The sequence below is a fragment of the Hipposideros armiger genome, unplaced genomic scaffold (genome assembly GCF_001890085.2).
Source record: "Hipposideros armiger isolate ML-2016 unplaced genomic scaffold, ASM189008v1 scaffold_228, whole genome shotgun sequence".
Lineage (NCBI taxonomy): Eukaryota > Metazoa > Chordata > Mammalia > Chiroptera > Hipposideridae > Hipposideros > Hipposideros armiger.
Genome location: NW_017731578.1, coordinates 1,683,135 through 1,705,083, shown reverse-complemented (window position 1 = coordinate 1,705,083; position 21,949 = coordinate 1,683,135). Strand labels below are relative to the sequence as shown.

The following is a 21,949-nucleotide window of genomic DNA, read 5'->3' as shown; positions in this document are numbered from 1 at the left end:
TAGGTGCTGGCGTCGGTGCATAGCTTCCCAAGGGGAGGGAGTACTTCAAAGGTGACCATAGTGACATTCAGCAATGAGGTAGGCACCACTTTTTCTAGAATGAGTTCACGAACTTCATTATCAGACCTTGTAATAATGAGGGAAGTAATACGGTGTTACAACTTGTTCAAAGGAAGTCAAAAAATTTTGCTGAAATCTGCAAAAACTGGTCTACCCCAAGGGCAACAGTCCATTGTATTTCACTAAACCCAGCTAATTTGCATGTCTATGGACAAGAATTATTTGCATTACTGTCTGTTTTCTACAGGTTGGCTGCTACCTCTACAGAGGTATGAAATAGTCTAGGCGGAAACAAAGGCACACATCCCATAGACTCAGTGGGTTACCGGAGGCCCCAGCGTTCTTGAAGGAATGTTCAAAAACCACTTTTACCATTCTAAAGTCTGAATTTTTTCCTTACAAAAGGATGACTCCTAGCATCTGAGTAGCTTCTCAGACAAGGAAAATTGGAAGCAGGAGAAGCACTAAGATTGAGGGGAGAGTGAGAATACAGTTTTGGACCTGGAACATTGAGGGGCCTGTGACACATCAAGGTGAGGTCCTTGAAGTGATGCCGGAGAGAAGGCTTTTCATCTGGGGTTTTAAAAGTAAGCAGAGTAAGGGGGCGGCCAGTTAGCTCAGATGGTTAGAGTGCAGGTTCATAACACCAAGGTTGCCGGTTTGATTCCCACATGGGCCAAGGAGCTGCGCCTTCCACAACTAGGTTGACTTGGAGCTGATGGGTCCTGGAAAAACACACTGTTCCCCAATAAAATTTCTTTAAAAAAAAAAAGAGTAAGCAGGGTAAGGACATAAAAGGTAGGATGATGGTCCCAGGAAGAGGGAGAAATTCAAGCAAATGCACAGAGGTGGGAAAGATTGGGGTCTGCACGGGGAACACAAGGTCAGACAGGAAGAACTTAAGTATTTTACATCCATCATTATTACAGACAGTACAGTGATGTGTGCAGCCAAGCATAAGGGAAGACTCGCTTTCGGTGACATCTTCCATAGAGGACTTGACTCACCACCTGAGGACAGGAACAGGTGCTGTGCACCAAGGCTCTGGAGGCTGAGGGCGTGACTGAAAAGCCCAGCTCCACTGCCTCCTAGCTGTGACAGTGGACAGTCACACTGCCTGTCCGTGCATCAGCTTTGCTATCTGTGCAGCTAGCACCTGCAGCCTCGAGTTGTAATATGAAGACCGCATGTCGTTTGGTTAGCCCAGGGCCTGGCACGCAGAAGTGCCCAGTTAAGTGTTGGCCATTAGTTGGCAGTAACAGGAAGAGAAAGCTCTGGCAAGTCTGGCAAGCTTTCTCTATTTTACTTAAGACGAGAAGGAGATCAGAGACACCGGGTGCCCTACCTGAAGCCACACAAGTTGCTGAGACCTGTTGGGACCCACACCTGTGGCCTGGGATCAATTATTCAGAGCACCCTCTTTCACTTGGAAAATTGTGGATACCTCAGTTCTGCCCCCAAGGTCCCCCACCTCCAGTACAACTTGTGGAAGGAGCTTCGTCTAGCCTCCAAGGCACTGTCCACAACCCAGGCCTCAACCAATCAGCACAAACCTGGTCCAATGGGACATCACTGAGGCTTCGTGGAGACGGGAGACAGGCTCCATCACACACACCAAGGGAGGAAGAGAAAAAGCAAAACAGAATACTTTCCACTTAAAATGAACCTACAATATAAAATCCAAAGCAAATTCTATAATAAGAACTAGCATTAAATAAGAAAGCCAATACAATGAACGATGGGAACGTGAATTCTTAAAGTTGAATTTTAAGTTGTAGAATAAGTGGATATGATTTTAAAATACAGTAAAACCTTGGGTTGAGAGTAACTTGTTTTGCAAGTGTTCCACAAGATAAGCAAACATTTCTAATACATTTTAACGTGGCAAACGAGTGATGTCTTGCAATATGAGTAGTTTGTTTCTGGAACGAATTATGCTCGCAAACCAAGGTATTACTGTATTCATGTTTTGACAAGGAACATTTATAAAATAAAATCAAAATTAATAAACAAAAACCGGGAGTTATGAAAAATCATTTAAAGTCGCACACATGTGCTGTGGACTCAATCCTGTTCCCCATTCATATGTTGAAGCACTAGCCTTCAGTGTGATGGTATTTGGAAGTGGGGCCTTTGGGTAACTAGGTTTAGATGAAGTCACAAGGGTGGGGCCTCCATGCTGAGATTTGCACCCTTATAAGAGTCACCAGAGAGCTTGCTTCCTCTCTCCATGTGAAGTCACAGCAAGAAGGTGGCCGTCTGCAAGCCTGAAACGGAGCCCTCGCAAGGGAACCCAATCGGCGGCACCTTCGACCTCTCAGCCTCCAGGATCGTGGGAAATCAGTTCCTGTGCGTTGTTTTGTTACAGCAGCCTGAGCTGACTAATACAATATGGAAAACGTGGTTATTGAAATGAAAAAATGTGATAAGAGTATGTTAACTCTAGATTTGCATGGTTACAGAGGAAATGGGTGATTTGGAAGCTATTACCAAAGGATAGCACAGAATAAAGAACAGATTCAAAGCAAAAAAAAAAAAAAAGAAAAATACAACACAGCATGTACATCACATGGAAGACTGAGAATCTACAATCTGTACGGAACAGAGTTCCAAGAGCAGAGAATGATAGAATGGAGAAGTGATAACTGAGGGAAGTGACAGATGAGAAATTTCCGTAATCAAAGAAAGAGGAGTGCACGCCCCAAGTGCTCTCCAATGCCCAGGATGATAAATAAAGCTGAAACTACACCTAGAAACATTCGAGTAAAACTGCAAACTCTCAAGGAAAGTCATAAAAGCCACCAGAGTGGATAGACAGATGGTCTGCAAAAGAATGAAGATGGTAAGCCTCACTGCAGACTTGCCCTATGCCCACTGGGTATCAGAAGAGCATGGACTCATATCCAGGAGAAAATAACTGTCAACCTGAAATGGGATAAACGGTGTTTCCTGCAGTGTGTCATAGATCGCCATGATAATCGTCACAGACTGAATTGTGTCCCTGACCCCCAGGACCTCAGAATGTGACTGTATTTGGAGACGGGGCCTTTACGGAGGTGATAAAAGTTAAATTAGGTCCTAAGAGTGGGGCCCTGATCCAATAGGACCAGTGTCCTTATAAGAAGAGGAAGGGTCACCAGAAATGTGCATGCACAGAGGAAAGACACAGGGAAGACACAGGGAGGAGACAGCCGCCTGCACGCCAGGAAGAGGCCTCAGGAGAAACCAGCCCTGCCCACACCTGGATCCGGGAATTTCCAGCCTCCAGGACTGTGAGGAAATGTCTGTTTTCTTAGGTCACCAGTCTGTGTTATGTTGTGGCAGAGCGAGCTGACTGCTACAGGCCTCAGTGGACCATTCGCCCGCGTCCACGCCTCTGTGGTATGTGACCATCCTGGTCAGTTCAGGCTCCTATAATACATAGACTAGATGGCTTGTACACAACAGAAATGTATTTCTCACAGTTCTAGAGACTGGAAGTCTGAGATAAGGTGTCGGCAGATTCAGTGTCTGGCCTTCCGGTTCACAGATGGCCAACTTTTCATTGTGTCCTCCCGTGGTGTGTGTGTGTGTGTGGGTGGGCGGGGGGGCAGGGCGGGGCGTTCTATAAGAACCTGAATTCCATCCATGAGGTCCCTGCCCTCAGGACCTGAGCACCCCCAAAGGCCCCACCCCTTAATATTATCACATTGGGCATTAGGTTTCAACATATGAATTTGGGCGGGACACACACGCTCAGTCCATAGCAGTGACATAGCTGTTTCTCCCATAAAGAAGTGACTGGGGTCTATTTCTCCATCCTCTTGAATCTGGGCTGGCCTTGTGAGTTGCTCTGGTCAATAAGATGCCGCAGGCATGACACTGTGGGAGTTCTGGAGTCTGCCTGTTAAGATCAACCCCACAGCTTCTGACGCTGCTCCCTTGAAAGCTGAGGCTCTGGCACTGTGAAGAAGCCCCGTCTAGTCTCCTGGAGTGTGAGAGGAAAGAGAACTGAGGCCCCCTGCCAACAGTGGCAGGCATGTAACTGAGGCTACCTCAGACCTTCCAGCCCCAACGGAATCCTCTGGTGAGTGTCATCACACAAGCGATTCCAAGAAAGACCAGGAGAACCATCCAGGTTGCTAACTCACCCCCCGGAGAGAAAAAACAATAAATCATTGTTGTTTTTGACCATTAAATCTCAGAGTGGAGTTTTATATACATAGCAACGGATAAGAAGCCAGGGCAGATGGTGATCTTTTAGTGGATTGTGAAACCAACTTGCTGGGGGGGAAAAACAGCCTAAAAAACAAGAAGACGACAGAATACATTCCCTGCTTAAGAGCTCCAATTATCTATTGCTGTGTAATAAACCTCCCCAAACATCCGTGGTGAAAAGCCCCACCATTTCATCGTGCTGACCGTTTCATGGGTCAGAGGTCTGTACAGGGCACAGCAGACATGGCCCGTCTTTGTTTCCAATGGAGCCTCAGCGGTGGTATCTCAAATGGTGGCCCACGGCTGGGGCAAGCTGACCGCGCCTGGTTCTGCCTGTTGGGTCGGCATCTCACTTCTCCCCACCACGTCTGCTGGGACTGGAAAGTGCAACGTGGCTTCTTCACTTACATGTCTGGCACCCACAGTTGAATGGCAGGAGCATTTCTGGAAGTCCCCTTTCGTGTCTTTACTTCATCCTCCATCATGACAACGCTCCATGTCACACAGCGCTTCTGGTACAGCAATTTCTGTCCAATAAAAACATTACGGTGTGTCCTCATCCACCTTATTCACCGGATCTGGCACCGTGCGACTTCTGGCTCTTCCCCAAAGTCAAAATGACCATGAAAGGTAAAGGTTTTCAGAGAGGCTTTTTTTTTTTTTTTAGATGAGCCATCCTGCCACTTGTTGGCAGCTCAGCAGCAGCTCAGCTCAGGCCAGGCATCGAACCGCTGTTGCTCAGAGCTCAAACTCTTGAGCAAGCTCTTAACCAGCTGGGCCACTCAGCCAACCCGAAAGGTAAATGTTTTAAATCAATTCAGGACATCAAGGCAGCCACGACAGCGCACCTAAAGACACTCACAAAAGGACTTCCAGAACTGCTTCAGAAAGTGGCAAGAAGGATGGGCTAAGTGTGTTCGAAGCAAAGGGGAGTATTTTGAGGGGGGTTAATGGCAGTGTGTCTTTTACTGTAATAATTTTTTATTTAAACATTCACCGTAGTTTGGTCATACCTTGTATTTAAACTGCTCGGGAGTCATCACAGGAGTGACTGCCCGGGGTGATAACATGGAAGAGTAAGGGTAACGTCTAACAGGCTGATGTGCACTGGGTCCCCTGAAGCCATCTGGGCGCAGGACACTGGTCCTCTTCGTAGTAGGCGGGGAGTGCGACCCTGAACAGGGACAAAATCCTCAGGCATCCCTCACTGCACTGCAGCCCCACTGCAATGCAGGAGCTGGAATTCCTGGCCACACCCTAGGTGGGCAGTTACCAGTGCGTCCTTACTAGAAGGGTGGGGTCATTTGTCTTATCTGTCCGCCAGCACCTCCACTGCCTGGGGCCTCAGTAAGCAATGGTTGGATTGCTTTTCAAAAGAGCAGCTCCCCCTCCCCACCCCCCCACCTGCTAGGTGGTGCTCTGTACACTCACGTTTAATGACATCCTAGGAGTCAAACCCGTTTGCATGCAAGGGGCATCTTATTTTAAAACGTCTGCCACTGCCCCCACCCATGGGTGTCACTGAGAATGGGTCTGGAACACCCCTTTTCCCACAGATCCCAGCACAGGCACGGGCTCCCATGCTCCCGGGTGTCAGCGCCCTTATTGTGACATTGGGAGTCCTGGTCCCACTACAGGGTGGGTCCCTCTGGGGTAGGGACCATTGTACTGCCCTGTTATCTCCAGGGCGGGGCACGTCTTCTCTAGAAGCAGAGTGTAGTGGTGTCCTAGGGTGAGTGGTGGCCCCAAAAGGTGTATCAACGTCCAACTCCGTGGGACCAGTGAATGGGACTCTGTTTTTGGAAAAGGGGTCTTTGTAGATATCATTAAGTGAAGAACCTAGCGATGACGCCATCCTGGATTAGTGGGTGGGCCGATGACCAGTGTTATGAGACAGAAGGTAAGAAAGACACAGAGAGGAGAGGCCTCGTGCAGACGGAGACAGAGATTGGAGGGACGGGCCAGAGCCAGGAAGCCAGCAACCGTGAAAGCTGGACAGGCAGCTGGCTCCTCCCAGAGCCTCCTGAGGAACCCCGCCTTCTTTCCACCGGCCCGGGCGCCAGGCACGAAGCGCTGGCCTCCAACAGCAGGACTTGCAAAAATGCACCAGAGTCAAGGGCACGAGATAGCAGAGTCACCACTGGCCATTCGGCCTCACCCAGGGATGAAGCTAAGGACACACAACAAACAAAAGTACCTGTGGTATTTAGAAGTGCATCAACCCGTGTGTCTGTCGGGAGATGCTAGCAGCTGGATATCCACCTACCCATTCGCCAAGGAACAGGAAGACAGGACTTGGGTAGAGAAAGCAAAGAACGAAACCCAAACCCTACAATTACCTGAAAGTGCATGATGTGAAACGACTCGAGGAAGCTAAGGGCCGCAATTCTGAAGATACAGTAGCTGTAGCGGAATTTTTAATGAAGGGAAGAGGCAAGATAGTCTTCCCTGTCCCCACACCTGTCCCCTCCCTGCTCGGGCAAGTCCTGGGACGTTCAGTGTGAGCCGAGCAGACCTGAGGGACGGCTAACGAGTGTTCTCAGAAAAGCAACACTACGGAAACATCTCACCACTTCCCCTGGGTATTTCTCCACTGACCTTTTCAAAAGGCATAAACCAAGTTTTGGGGAAATGGCTGCGAGTTAATGAATCAGTGATAACTTGGCTTGTTTCCAGGGGCTGTAAGATGCCCTCGGCTTGCCTGGGATTGGTCAGGCACAAGAAAGCAAGGACGCACTCCAGTGCTTCAACTCTCACGCTTGTTAACCCCAAGAACTAGGAAATGCAGAAAATATGGCCACCGCTGCATCAAACTGGAAGACCCGTGAGCACAGATCCTAGACAGGAAAATGGTTACCTGGGAGCTAAGCCCTCACAGAAACGAGCCAGAATGTGTTAATCCACGTACAGAAAACATGCATCATTCAGAGGAGTCCGTCAGCCCTGGAGGGACACACAGAAACATGAAAACTGAGGTGACCGCAGCACTGCCACCCAACACGGCCTTGTTGAGGGGTAGGGGATGGGGGTGTGTGTCAGCCACCAGCTTTGTGTGTTCCCAGACCTGATGACACTGTGGGGAGGGAGGAAAACGCTATCCAGCAGGCTGAGGGTTGGAGGTGCTGCCCACAGAGGCCATCTGAGCTGCCACCCACTCGTGTGGGCTCCCCAGGCGTGTCTGGGTGGGCCCTGGCCGCCTGCCTGAGCCACCTGGCATGTTCCTCCCCTGTGCCAGCTGGACTGCTATGTGACTCAGGACTTGGTTTGAGCTATCGGAGAAGCAGGTTCCCTGGTTCCCAGGCGCCAAGAAAATGGGAGGCCACAGCTCAGGGTGCCGCCTTGTGACCACGTGGGGAGGGCAGCACGAGAGGAAGCTGAGAAACAGCACATGCACGCGCACACGCGTGTGTACGCTCACACACAGGTTCTCTTCCCCGCCCCCACCCCATTTGAGCCCCGGATCAAGGGCCCCCTGTTTACACGAGCCTACACATTTCCACTTCTGCTTGACCATCAGTTGCCTCCTGGGCCTCTGGTTCTCCCAGGGCCCGGTTCCCCATAGGTATTGATGAGGCAGAGTGTCTGGGCCTCCAGAACCGAGGGCAGGAACTACCCGGCCCGCCTTTGTTTTTGTTTTTTGTTTTTAAGCTGAGCCATCTTGCTACCTGTTGGCAGGTCAGCGGCTGCTCATCTCGGGCTGGACTCGAACCGCTGTTGCTCAGAGCTCAAACTCTTGAGCGAGCTCTTAACCAACTGAGCCACTCGGCCGGCCCTTCGGCCGCCTTTGAATGACACCTGGCCCTATGCCTCCATCCTCCAGCCACTTGGTTCTCTAAGCTGACTTCTAGAACACAATGTTCGCCTGGTGACATGCCGCCACTCGGGGTCCTAGAGCCCGACCCAGCACAGCGGCAGGAGACTTGCAACGGGGCTACAGCTTACTCTCGGGTTCGTTATTGGCAGTGGGAAATGCTTCAGCACTTTATTGAGAGAAAGCAATAAATAACACTGTGATAAAAAGAGTTCAAAAGTAGACTGTACATACTTTGTTACATAATCAGGAAGTTCACAAAAGATTAATAGAAAAACAGAACGGAAACAGTGACTCGTACAAATCGAAAGCAGAAACCAAACGTGACAACATGCCACCCACCTGCACAGCGGCTGCATAATAAATAACGCACCTTGATCTGAACACATTTCCTGCCGGCGTTTTAATACGCCACGTAAAAGGTAACAGTTACGCTGGCTACTCAGACAATCCGAAATGGCTAATCATCAAAATCTAAAAATGTAAGACTAGGTCCAGTCTTTAAACATGTTTACAAACAAATGTAAAAAGATGATTGACATAAGAAAAATAAGGCCTTTGTTAGAGTCGTACGACATTATTTTCAGGCTCCCTCGCCGCCGTCTCCTCGGCACCACCGGCTTTGCAATGAGAGCACGGCGCCCGCGATTGGTCCTCTGAGTGGTTGTGTGGGCGCCCTGCGATCCTGCTTCCCAGGGGAGAGCGCGGCAGCCGGCCCCAGGCCCCCCACCCGAGCCTTTCTCTTCCGGCTGAGCCGATCCCCAGCTCATGGCTTCTGCCAGTCACTGACGACCAGCAACGTCCGCGGAGACGAGGCTCTGAAAGCGTTAACAGGTCCTCGGAAGTTTTCATAGTGTTCTGCTAGTCCTGTCAGTCCCAATTTTCTTAGAGGCTGATAGCTAACACCAGGTATTTTTAATCTGTTCACACTGCAGAAGCAAGCATTGCTTGCTAGAAAAAGTACGTACGGTTAGTCATTAAAATACAACAATAATTGCCTGACATTAGGTCTGCTTATTTAAAAGTGATTGTAGTGAGCTAGGGGACGTTTGTAAAGGATGATCACTGCGTCACGATGATTTTACAAACGCAGTAACATCCTTTTCTCTGTCATGGTTTATTATTACAAAATTAAACAATGATAATTACAATAAATGCATAATTTACAAAAGCCCTATATTTGTTCATAGGATTTATACATACAAGCATTACAGTACATTCATTTCAAAGACTAAAATTAGATATAAGAACATGAATTGATTTCAAAGGATATTTATAGCCTGGATATACATGAAAAAGTAAGTAACTATATAAATGAAGGCATAAGTTTACATAAATATAAGAAACATTAAATTCTAAAATATTTTCTCTATGGTATTCATGAATTTTTCACTAATTAAAAACTCTGTAATAAAATATCTCAGGGTCCATATAACAAGTATTAACAATTAAAGATTCCGTTGAATTCTAAAATGCAGTCTTTGCTGGATTCACAGCGCTGCAGAATCACCGGTAGAAGTAGTGTGGGTAAACTAGAAAATAAAGACAGACAAAAGAGCAGGTGTGAGCCTCGCCGCCCAGGCTGGTGTGCCCACTCCATGTCCTCCCACTCCACCGCAGGCACCCCCGCCTCCCTGACGCCTCAGTTCAGTCACTTTGAGAAATTAGAATAAACATCAAGGACTGTGCATATCAAGGAGAGAATGCCTTCACTGACTTCATTTTGGCCTACGTCTAAAAGTCAACTAAAAAAAAAAAAGATGATGAAACCACTCAAAGGTTCTGGCTGAGGTCTGAAAACTGAGCTGAGCAGAATTGCGCTCCTGCCCAGGGACCCCCACCGCCACCTCCAAGGCGGGGCTGGGTCCCTCAGGCCATGATCCCTGGGATGGCAATGCAGTTTTGTGTTTAAAAGCCAATCTCTCAGCTGCAAGGTTATTAGTGTCACATGATGGCACAGCCTCACGAAGCTCCGTACCTGAGGGCTTCTCACCCCAGAATGTGTGTTTACACAAAGCCAGCAACACCGCGCCCACTAGGGAATCACACCAGTGCCCATACACCTGTCAAAGCAGAGGGGCTTGCCTGCTGATCTTAACTCCGGGGCAGCCAGCTCGGAGCTGAGTTCGTGTTCTCTCCTGCCGAGTTCTGCTTTCCTGCCTCCCCACCCCCGAAAGGACATGACGGACAATTATAATGAGGTGGCAGTTTTAGGTTTAAGGACAAAGTGGAAATCCATGTTTTCTCCTTAAATCTGAGGCCACACTAACCTCTGTAGGATAAACTGGAAGCACCCAGCACAGCAAAATCACCCTAACGGGTGCGGAAAGGCTGGCGTGTCTGCAGTTTCTAGGCCCTGAGCTAACCACTGCGGGCTCCCGGCTCAAAGCCTGCAGCGCACGTGCCCGTCGCCCGTGACACGCCAGGGACCGCCATCTTCCTACTCACCACAGGCGGCCTCAGCAGGAGTAAGTCCTGACTGTAGCAGAATCCAACCTCTGCGTTCCTGACAGGTTGCCTGTTCCGACACCCAGGAGGCGTGCAAACACAGCATGCGGTTAGTCTCAGAAGTCACACCAGGGCACAGGCGCACACACACATTTTCACACCTACAACAGCACCTACTGAGGGCTCCAAGGGGAACGTCTAGAGCGGGAGGGGACGAGCCAGACAGAAAATCTAAGTGGCACCAAGTGGGGTGGCACCAAGTGTCTCTTCATCTCCCAGAAGCCCTGGGAGTCACCGGAAGTTCATTCCAAAAGAGCAATGACACAACAGATATAATAACAATTTCGTGACGTACATTTACATACACGACGCCTACTTAACGTGATAAACTCTGGATGAACAGAGCACTTTCAGTCCGAAATATTGTACCTGCAGGAATGGTCGCATGGAAAACCCAGCAGTCATGTGAGCAGGCACCAGCCCACTAAGGGAAGCGGGGATACCTCCCTGGCAGTGTAAGGGCCCCCGGGGCATGGCTTCAGGGGGTGGCTAGAGGACAGTGACATCTAAGAAAACCCAAGCTCAGCCTCAGTTTCTCCTGGAAACGTGTGCTACTGACTTCCTTTGGTTAAGAAACACAGCGCAGGGCCCACTAGATGCGCCCCAATTCCTCCTTGCAAACTAGGTTAAGACATTTAAGAAGATCTGTAGCAGATATTCACTGTTCCCAGTTACACATTTCCTGTTTTACAGCAGGAACACATTTTATGAATATTCTGTCGTGGTTGCAGAAAGGATGTTAAAAGACAGCTGGTGCTGCTGGGGAGAATGGTAAGCTTTATAAATCTTCCTGGTTCTAAGAGCCCAGGAATCCTGCTGCAATTTATCTTACACTCCCTTATTCAAAAAGCCATTAAGGGCCAACAGAGTGGCGCGATGGTTAAGAACTGACTTGGGATGCCAGAGGGCCCTGGTTCAGATCCCACATATGAGGGCCAGTGACACTGCCCTCTACAGCTAAGATGCTGAACAACAGCTCGACCTGGAGCTGGGCTGCCATGGGTCACCGGCGACGGCGTGGGCTGCAGTCCCTGCTACAGTGGGTTGCCATGGGCTACCGTGTGTAGCCAGCAGCCAGTATGAGCAGCCAGCAGCCGCCATGAGCAGCCGACCAGAAGCTGGCAACTGATCTGCCTCGCCCAGGAAGAGCACAATGATGGTGCCTTCTTGGGCCAGTGAAGCAACGTCCTCCACAACTAGACTGAAGAACAAAACGATAGCAACTTGTCTGTTCCCCTTACCCCAATTCTCCAATTAAAAAAAAAAAAAAGCCATTAAAACAAACCATTTTACCAGGTTTATGCCTCAGTTATAATATCATCCGGGAAGTTACCTTCCATATAACATGCTCCGTATGCCCTTTTCTAGCATTAGTTTTAATTTACCTAAACTCGAATCTCAATGTGCTGTTAATATTTAACAGGAAAAAGTGATTTGGAATGAGGAAAATAGGAATGAAGCTATGAGGAAGTAAGAAAGCACTCAGGTTATCTAATAAGTTGAAGGCCAAATTACAGTTAAAATTTGTAAGAAATTTTCTGCATGCTCCTTAAAAGAAAAATGCTACTTTTTCTGGCGGGGGAGGGCGGTTGTCACTTTCAGGGGTAAAAAGTGTAACTATTGCACTGTGTTGTACACCTGAAACTAATTTAAAAACAAAAAAAACTAATACACAAAGCAAGGTAAAAGAAAAAATTGTACACTTGAAATCTATGTAATTTTACTAATCATTGTCACCCCAATAAATTTAATTAAGAAAAAAACCCAGAAAAAAAAATAAATAAAATAAGCTACAGAACTGCCATTCTCCAGAGCATTTTCTCAATCTTTTTTGCTTCCTGGCAATTGTCCTCAATTTGGCTCAAAAATTCTCTACAGGTTTGGACGTTTATTTTTTTTGTTTTAAAGATTTTTATTGGGGAATTGGGGGATGGGAACAGGGCTGGGGAATTGGGGGAAGGGGAACAGACAAGTTGCTGTCATTTTGTTCTTCAGTCTAGTTGTGGAGGACGTTGCTTCACTGGCCCAAGTTGGCACCATCATTGCGCTCTTCCTGGGCGAGGCAGATCAGTCGCCGGCTCCTGGACAGCCGCTCACAGCGGCTGCTGGCTACACACGGTAGCCCATGGCAACGCACTGCAGCCTGTACCGTCACCAGCAACTCATGGCAGCCCAGCTCCAGGTTGAGCTGTTGTTCAGCATCTTAGCTGTAGAGGGCAGTGTCATTGGCCCTCATATGTGGGATCTGAACCGGGGCCCTCTGGTGTCCCAAGCCAGCTCCTAACGAACACACCACCCGGCCGGCCCTGTACATTTCTTAAGTCAACAACCCTAAGCAAGTTCTGTAACCTCTATGAACTTTCAATTATCTTGCCTGAAAAAATGGCAAAAATAATAACTTAACTCACTTTATTGTAAAGCATAAATTTGGTAAGTGTACATAAAATGTTTGGCCTACGGCAAAACACTCAAAAAAAGATATTATCAGTTCCTTCAAAAAAAAAAAAAAAGGTTACTGGCTTTTCCTCCCATTAAACATATGATTAAACTCTGGCAGGCAGATGTGGCTTTTTAATAAAAATGCTGACTTGTAAGCCATCCTCATTAGGTCTCCAGCTTGGCAAAGGCTTTGTATAAATGACTGTCTCTGATTTTTACATAGACAAGTGAGGGCAAAACTTATAAGCCTGCTTATGGGAAGGGCTAATAACTAGAAAGCTAGTAAACACCGCATCAGTACAATTTAAAAACCGCTCCCTTTCCTATAGCGTGCCCGACTACGTCAGGGAAGAAGAAAGTCATTGGTAACTGGAGTGCCATCATAATGACCCGTCCCAGCTAACACGCACGGAGACACGTGACGCGCCTTCTAAGTAAGAGCTTGTGGGGATGACTCCTGGGCCACCACAGGCAGCCGGTGAGGAAACAGGACCGCCACGTCACAGACAGGAGCTGAGGTGCAGCACTTGAGGCTGGCACCTTCTAGGTGGGGACGCTCGGAGCGCAGAGGTCAGTCACCCACGGCTGACTCTTAACTAGCGATGTACTCAAAGCACTGTGGTTGTCAAGGGAGAGTCACACGTGAAGCCGCTACGGCAGAGCTGGCACAGCCGGCAGGACCGGCTGCCCTCCAGTGAGGACTCCCAGCATCGCCTCTTTGCTTCTCTCCATCCCTTTCCCTTTGTAACACAGAGCAAGCGACAGGGACAAATCACAGCAGGGACAGAGGGAAGAAAGGAAAGGCGGAGCTCACAGAGGTGGAAATCGTGTCGTTTCAAACGGACTGAGTGACCTTTGCAGTGTGGGGAGCGGTCCCGGGGCTAAGTGATGTGGTGTGAAAGCTGCTTCCTAGGGCCGCCTGGCGCACGCGCACACCCCGCCACCCCTTTACAAGTCGGGGGTCAATCCGACGCTGTGAAAACACACAGTGCTTACCTTCATTAGCTGGAAGAATAGGAATATTCAACCAGACAAGAACTTAAAAAAAAATCTGTATTATTGTTAACCTTTTATCAACAGATGTTAGGATTGATTTTAAAACATTTAAACCTGGGCATGCGATAGCACTCAGCTGCCTCGTAACACAAGATCGGCCATTCTAGATGATCACCAACGTGCCAGCCAGAGAGCTGCTCGTGCTGCCTACACAAGGCGGGTGGCCTGACCGTCACGTACCGTCCAGCTGCATCTTCTTTGGCTGCATAGAGGGTGAGGACAGAGAGGAGGTGACCCGGAAGTTTGCGGGGAGAGTCTCTGCTGACCCAGCAGCTAAGCCACGAACGTCCTTTGGTCTAAACTTTTTCCTCCAAGAAGGTGCTCTCCTAAAGCTTTTATCATCATCCTGGTAAGTTAAAGGGCAGAACACAAAACTGACTTTAAAACAAAGGACAAAAATGTCAAGTCAGAAGTCCTTTAAAACGTCTCCTGAACTTGCCGCTGCCTTCCTGTTCACATGCATGCAGCCCCGTGCTTGGTTACTGTGCGATTTACTGACCACACTGGGGCTTCTGAGAGCGAAAGGCCTGGTAGCACGTATGCTGGGGCCGCAACTGGGCAAACGGGGTGCTCCCGGGCCACGTGGGGGGTGCTCCTTCCCTCACTCCACTTCTTATCTCTCAAAAACCACCTTCTTACTATGTAATACATTCTTTATTTGTATTAAAAATCGTTCTCAAGCTGTAACTAATTCCGTTTTATGCTGGGACAAGCCAGCAAGTGTCTCTGTAGTGTCTTCTATTCTCTTTGGCAAACTCAACCTTTCTTAAGATCCAATGAAGAGAATAATGAATGACAGTGTGGGAATAAAATGAATCGTGGTTTTGTACAAGGGGACGTCACATTTTGTGCTTCTCAATATGCTTCTGAAGTATTCCCCCAAAGCACAAGACTCTGGGTGGGGAAAGACCCAGCTATCCCCAAAACAACTTACAGGCAGACTCCATTCCCAGGCCGCAACCAGTGTTTCATGATGTGAAAAACACTTTTGAAGGTTATCAAAAGTTCAACAACAACAACAAAAAACTCCAATCTTATTGAAAATAATAGTTTTTTAATAGCTCACTTGTTAATAAAATTTAAGACCAATGCGTAACTTGTAAAATTATTGCCACATTTACAAGAGGTACCTGACTAAACAGTTCATACAAATACGACAAAATAATTTACACTTAATAGAAATTTCAAAATTGTTAGGCTGAAAAGCTTACTTCATCGAACCGTCTGTCAGTCCCCATGACCAAAAGGTTGTTAAACTCTCTTTCCAAGACAGCACGAGCCTGAAATCAGAACAGAACAGCCAGACATTTTCATCAATCTAATCAGAAGGCTGTCAGCACATCACAACTGTTCTTCAAACCAAGACTTCTATAAACCTGTTTGAAAAGCAGTGAATGCCTTAAACTGCGACTGTGTTCTAAATCCAGGTTTTAAAGTGGAGTCCCTGGACACGCTTCTGCAACGAGCGATCCGCGGTCTCTTGGAAATTCAGCTCAGTGTGCTGTGTGGGCTGGTGAAGGCGGGGCAGTCAGGGGCATTGGCAAAAGATACACACTCTTCTGTAGGATAAAACACTTCCTGATCCTCTAATGAGCCCATGAGTCAAAAAGAGTTACACAGGGCAATTACCCACAGACACACAATGAATAAAACCTCCACCTGGCAGATCTAAGAGCGTTTCTCTTTCCACGTAAGAACTATGTCACTCTTACGAGCATGTGTGCTTGAACGGAAGTTCCCCCTTGTTTGGTTTAATGCAAGACTCTCAGGTTTGCGACAGAAAATGGACAGAGGACAGGCAAATTACTAAAGAATGAAGCATTGCTGATTTGAACCGTGATCACGGATTCAGTAATGGAGAGAGACTGCTGGTTGTCTGAGCTTCTCTACGTCTGGTCTCCACTGGGACACTAGCTCAGCGTCCGTCGGGAGGGCCGCCCGGCTGGGTGTTACCTGTGTGTTCTGTGTGGGGATCTGTAACAGCAGTGCCAGTGCGTTGAAGTCGAAGGTCTCGTCTAAGGCCACGAGCGCGCCGTGCACGCCGCTCTCCAGCAGGTTGTTCGCATACTCTTTAAGGCCGATCGACAGGATCCAGCGAATCACTCGATCGTTGCTCCAAACAAGCACGTCTGCAGGTGAGTAAAAACAATGATAAACGTGGCTCCGGAAAGCTGCCTTCATCACACACGCGCTGTGACACAGGTCAAGGGGCCTAGATGGTCCTGGCCCTTCCGTTCCTGACCAGACAGTCTCCACGAGAGCTGGGGCACAGCACTAAGGGTACAGACACCACCGCTGCGTTCAGACATGGGTGCCTCGGCCCTCGGCCAGTCTCGGAAACCTTCCATGAGGACTCATTCTTCCAGTGAGCCCGAAAGGAATGAAGTGATGTCCATTCGGTGTCTAGAGAACAGGAAATGATGAGGGTGCAGGGGTCGGAAAGCAGTACACAGACAAGAACCTGAATGTCCTCCAGGTGCCAGCACGTCCACACAGACTTCAGGGCCCCAGAAACTGTCTTCCTGTCACAGGGTGGGCACCAGCTCGGCCACCTCGCTCAACTCAACACAAACCCTCCTCTCAGTAAGTCACAATCGATCGAACAAGGAAGCCAAGATAAACCACCTCAGAGGGGTGGGAGCTCTAAACAACACAGTCAACCAGCCCGACCTGACATTTTATAGAACATGCCACGCCACAACAGAATACGTCCTTTTCAAGTACGCATGGAACATTCTCCAATTCTCAGAATTATTCTCAGAATTACAGGCCTCTGTAATTGAGGCCTTTGTCGTCGTCTCATTGTAAAAACAGGGACACTTAAAGATATTCTCCAGCATACCAGAGACTTGGGGGAAGAGCTTATACTATGCAAAGCAATGAACTATTAAGTGTGCTCTAGTTGAGATCTAAAAATAGCCACTCTGTCAAATACAAACAGATGACCACCAATTACTTTCAAAGAGACAGCTTTTGTCAACTGTAAAGATTTAAAGTGGACACAGAAAACAAATGAGATTTACAAATTTAATTTCCAATATCCTTTTCCGGATAAAGGGGTGTGTGCACACACACATGCACATACATGCACACACATGCACGCACACACACGCACAGTAAACGGTGGCTGTCGCTTTTCCTCATGCCTCACAGTAACTCGAGCCTGACTAGGCTATCCTTCCAATGGGCCATCGCCCCAACCGCATTTTCATCTTCCGTCCCTTTCTTAGCAAAAGCTGGGGGTGAAAGCGGCACTTACAAGGCTGCGGTGAGAGCGAAACGAATCAACCTATGAAAGTGCCTGGGGTCGTTCAGGAAGTCCTCTCTTATTACCAGGCAGTAGTGGTGTCTTAACGCTCCACTGTGTGGGGTTTCTGTGTATTCTGAGGATTCTAGGAGACTTGATGTCAAGCTCGATCGCTGGCCCCTCACTTCAAAGCAACCTGCTTCCCTGGTCACTCGGAGGTGCTGGGAGCAAGTCCCCGTCGGAGAGCAGCCTGGTCTCCGGCTGACGCCCAGGCCCTTTGACACCCCGCCCATGTTCTAACTGGAAGGCCTCTGTCTGCCTCCCGCTGGAAGGAGCTCCCACTCCATCTTCAAGGCCCCGCTGACATGTGAGCCCGGGAGCAGACGCACCATGTCCGTCTGTGCTTCTAAAGTCCCTGCACGAACGGCCAGAGCCATCCTCCTCACACTTCAGCCGGGGAGCCAGCGTAGGGCCTGGCGCGTCTCAGGGACACAGCGCCCATGAGCTCACCACAGGAAATCTCTGCCGCTGTCGGGAAATGCTCACCTGACACAGCCGGCCTACACACTGGGGGGAGCACAAGAAAACAGGTGCAAGCTCTGGCCATGCGGGAAGACCTGAGCGGCACTCATTCCACCCAGGATCTCCCCTCCGTGACGACACCAGACGTGTCTTCTCCACTTAAAGCAGCGGTTCTCAACCTTCCTAATGCCACGGCCCCTTAATACAGTTCCTCATGTTGTGGTGACCCCCGACCATAAAATTATTTTCGTTGCTACTCTATAACTGTCATTTTGCTACTGTTATGAATCGTAATGTAAATATCTCTTTGTTTTCTGATGGTCTTAGGCGACCCCTGTGAAAGGTCGTTCGATCCCCAAAGGGGTCGCGACCCACAGGTTGAGAACTGCTGACTTAAAGCCTTTCCTCATTTTTTTAAAAACAGGAAATCACTGCGGCTGCAAATACACTGGGAAGCAGACATATGCTGAACCAAGCAACATCATGTACTGGCCTTTTATTTCGTTCTGGCTTTCTTCTCTTCTTCTTTCCAGTTCTTTTCGATCATAATTTAACCTTCGCAGGCACATAATTCCGCACTGGAAACTGTTTCTATTTACAAAAAATATATATATATATTAGAGATGGCAGCAGTCACTGGTGTCTCAGCCAACTATTGAGGTGTGTTTGCAGTGCTTTACCTGTGCAGACTGTCCACCATTTTCAGCTGCCCTCGGAGGTCTTTCTTGGTCAGGTGGTCCAGCATCCGGGCATCCACCAGACACTCCATGAAGTAGCTGCGGTACTGCGGGAGGCCCAGGCTGGGCAGCCACTCATTGCCGATCCACTCGTGGTTCATGTCCCCGTAGGCCAGCGTCTGCTTTCAGTAAGGAGGTGTGATCAGTGCAGAGAAAACTCCACGGGAGAGGTCACAAGAACAGTTTAAATAATCTTTAAACTGGATTTCAAATCTATTATATATTCTCAAAGGCTAAACTAACTAATGACAACACTGTTTATTAATTCTAATTTCAAAATAACCTGCTCTCTTATTAACTATCTTTTAAATTTGCTAGTAAAATTGTATGTAAAAGGAATTATACTCTTAAAAACCTGTGACTGATTGTTTATAAATTTAACCTATTTACCAAACCACAATAAAGCTGTCACTGACTACACATTATCTTTTTGAAATAGTTTTATGTATAATAATATAACACCAAAGAATGGCCACGACTCATGAACAAGTTTGAAGGATCAATCTAGCTCTACTCATTAAAATATCTCTGGCTGGTTTTAATTTTACTTTTAACACTTCATTTTCCAAATTTCCTTAACAAAACATCTGTTAATTTCAAAATCAGTTAAAGTGAATTAAAACATAGTTTTAAAAGAAGAGATAAACAAAGTGACAACTGATGGGACTGAAAAGAGAAACAGACGCACAAGTATAGTCAGAAGACCTCAACCCTCCTCTCAGTAAGTCACAATTGATCGAACAAGGAAGCCAAGATAAACTACCTCAGAGGGGTGGGAGCTCTAAACAACACTGTCAACCAGCCCGACCTGAATTTTATAGAACATGCCACGCGACAACAGAATACGTCCTTTTCAAGTACGCATGGAACATTCTCCAAGACAGACAAATCTCAACATACATAAAGAGGCTGAAATCATACAAATTATTTTCTCTGTTTTTCATTGCAAAAATGCATCATGACTTTTCCGACAACCCAGTATGTTCTTTTATCTCAAAGAATTAAGTTAGAAATCAATATTAAAAAGGTATCTGGAAAACTCCTAAATATTTGGAAATCAGCATACTTCTAATAACCCACGTGTCAAAGAAGAAATTACAAGGGAAATGAGAAAATATTTCTAGTTGAATGAATGAAACACAACATATTCAAAAATTGCGGGACACAGCTAAAACAGTGCTTTGAGTGAAATTTATCGTATTAAATGCTTATGTTATAAATGGAGAAAGGTCACAAATCAATAATCTATGATTCTATGTTAAAAAACTTGAAAAAGAAGAGCAAATGAAATCTATAGCAAGGAGAAGAAATAAATTAAAAAGGAGCAGAAACCAATGAAACAGAAACCAAAAAAATAACAGAAAATAAAACAATGAAGCTAAAATCTGGCTCTTCATAACTATCAATAAATTTGACTAACCAGAGTAATCCAGAAAAAAGAGAAGACGTTACCAATATCAAGAATGAAAGGGGACAGAAGTACCGATCCTACAGACATTGAAAGGGTCATAAGGGAAAACTGTGAACAACTTTTAAGCAACTTAGATAAAATGGGCAAATTTCTTGAAAGACATTATCTACAAAAGCCACTCAGGAAGAAACTGATAACCTGAATCTATTAGAATTCTAATTTATAGTTATAAACCTTCTCACCTATAAAATCACCCTAAATGGCTTCACTGGTGAATCCAACCAAACGTTTATGGAAAAAAATAGCAATTCTAAACAAACTATTCCAAAGCAGTGAAGAAGAAATGCCTAACTCATTCTACAAGGCCAGCATCAGTCTGATACCAAACCAGACAAATGTATTACAAGAAAACTACAGACCAATATCCCTCACAGACACAGATGCAAAATTTCTTATAAAACATTAGTCAATCAAATCAATAATATATTAAAGGAATTATATATCATGACAAGTGGGATTTCTCTCAGGAACGAACATAAGTTTGGGTCAACATTTGAGATGAAATCCATGAAATTCACCATATCGAGACTGAAAAGAAAAACCACAGTATCATCTCAAAAGGTGAGGAAAAGGCATTTAACAAAATTCATCATTCATTTATAGAAATCTCAGCATTCTTGGAATGGAAGAAAACTGCCTCAGTCTGATAAAGGGCACCTACAAACAAACAATGGAATGCTGACACCATCCTTAATGGCCAAAAACTAGGTATTTCTCCCTAAGATCAGAAGCAAAGTAAGGATGTCTGCTCTTAGCACTTTTACTCAACAGTGCTGAAGCTCCCAGCCAATGTAATAAGGCAAGAAAACGAAACCAAAAGCACATGAATTGATAAAGAAAAACACTGTCCTTATTTGTGGATGACCTGATGATCTACGTAGAAAATGAAATCTACTAATCAGTATCAGAACTTAAGTGAGTTTAGTAAAGTTGCAGGATACAAGGTCGATATAAAAAAATGAACTGTATTTCCAAACACTGAAATGAACTGGAAATTGATATTTTAAAAATACCATTTACAATGTCATCAAAACCCATGAAATCCTTAAGGATAAGTCTAACAGAATAGATACAAGCTTTGTACAATGAAACAGAAATAAGCACATTATATGTATAAACATACATATCAAAGGAAAGCAAGAAGACGAAGCAACATTCACAGGAATTCTGTACATTATGGAGTCCTTCGAAACAGGAACTCTCAACTACCACCATCTTGTCTTGAAAATATGGCCTCTAATCTAATTTATTATTTATACCAACCAAGCTGGAAGGAATGACTCAAACGCCAACAAGAGTGCTCAGATTCTAATGGGGAAAAAAAAACAAGTTTCACTATTTGCTCTAAACAAACAACCATGACTGAGAAAAGCAGCAACCTTTTTGGGGGGCATCATCACAATATCGTGTGTTTTCACCCTTTCAAACCCTCCTCTCATCTCGTAGGCCTGATACCTACAGCATGAATATCTGATATTGTCTTCTTGCTTGCTGATTACATATCCTTAAATGGACACAAAATGCAAAGAAATTTCTAATCACAAAATTTCATGGAAGCAGAACCCTCCTCATTTGTGTTTCCTCACTCTCTGCTCTATTCACACTAATGTGAGCTCCTGGGAGGGCCGGGCTCACGGATCCCAGGGAGACCCACATCTCCTGGGCTGCCATCACAGGCCTTCTGAAAAAAGCACGCGACAGGGCTCTCATGGGCTACAGGAGACAGCCTCAGGCACAGGCTCTAATTTCCCCCTGTTGAAATGATTACGACTCCATTTTCTAACTCTAAAATGTGACGCTGGCAGAGACTGGCTGCCCTGTTCAGCCCTGTTTCTGGGAGGCGGCAGTCTCGCACACAGAGCGTGCTGACGCTGCTTGCTCAATGGAAGCCCTCATGGCTT

At 46.7% G+C, this 21,949-nt stretch overlaps 1 protein-coding gene across 10 annotated transcripts in view; it reads right to left on the bottom strand.

Annotated features, from left to right (window-relative positions):
• Window positions 1-8,213: 8,213 nt before the first annotated feature.
• PPFIA1 (PPFI scaffold protein A1) overlaps window positions 8,214-21,949 on the bottom strand; it is an 88,613-nt gene continuing 74,877 nt past the window's right edge. For 8 of the 10 annotated variants that reach the window (XM_019654713.1, XM_019654705.1, XM_019654709.1 and 5 more), the window contains 7 exons: window positions 18,521-18,696; window positions 18,334-18,431; window positions 16,025-16,200; window positions 15,283-15,351; window positions 14,252-14,417; window positions 10,517-10,586; window positions 8,214-9,600 (listed from right to left, as the gene is read on the bottom strand). In XM_019654713.1, coding sequence (XP_019510258.1) covers window positions 10,528-10,586; window positions 14,252-14,417; window positions 15,283-15,351; window positions 16,025-16,200; window positions 18,334-18,431; window positions 18,521-18,696 — 744 coding nt within the window. In that variant the 3' untranslated portion in view covers window positions 8,214-9,600; window positions 10,517-10,527. The remainder of the gene's footprint in view (window positions 9,601-10,516; window positions 10,587-14,251; window positions 14,418-15,282; window positions 15,352-16,024; window positions 16,201-18,333; window positions 18,432-18,520; window positions 18,697-21,949) is intronic. The other 2 variants (XM_019654714.1, XM_019654708.1) reach the window with 1 other exon arrangement.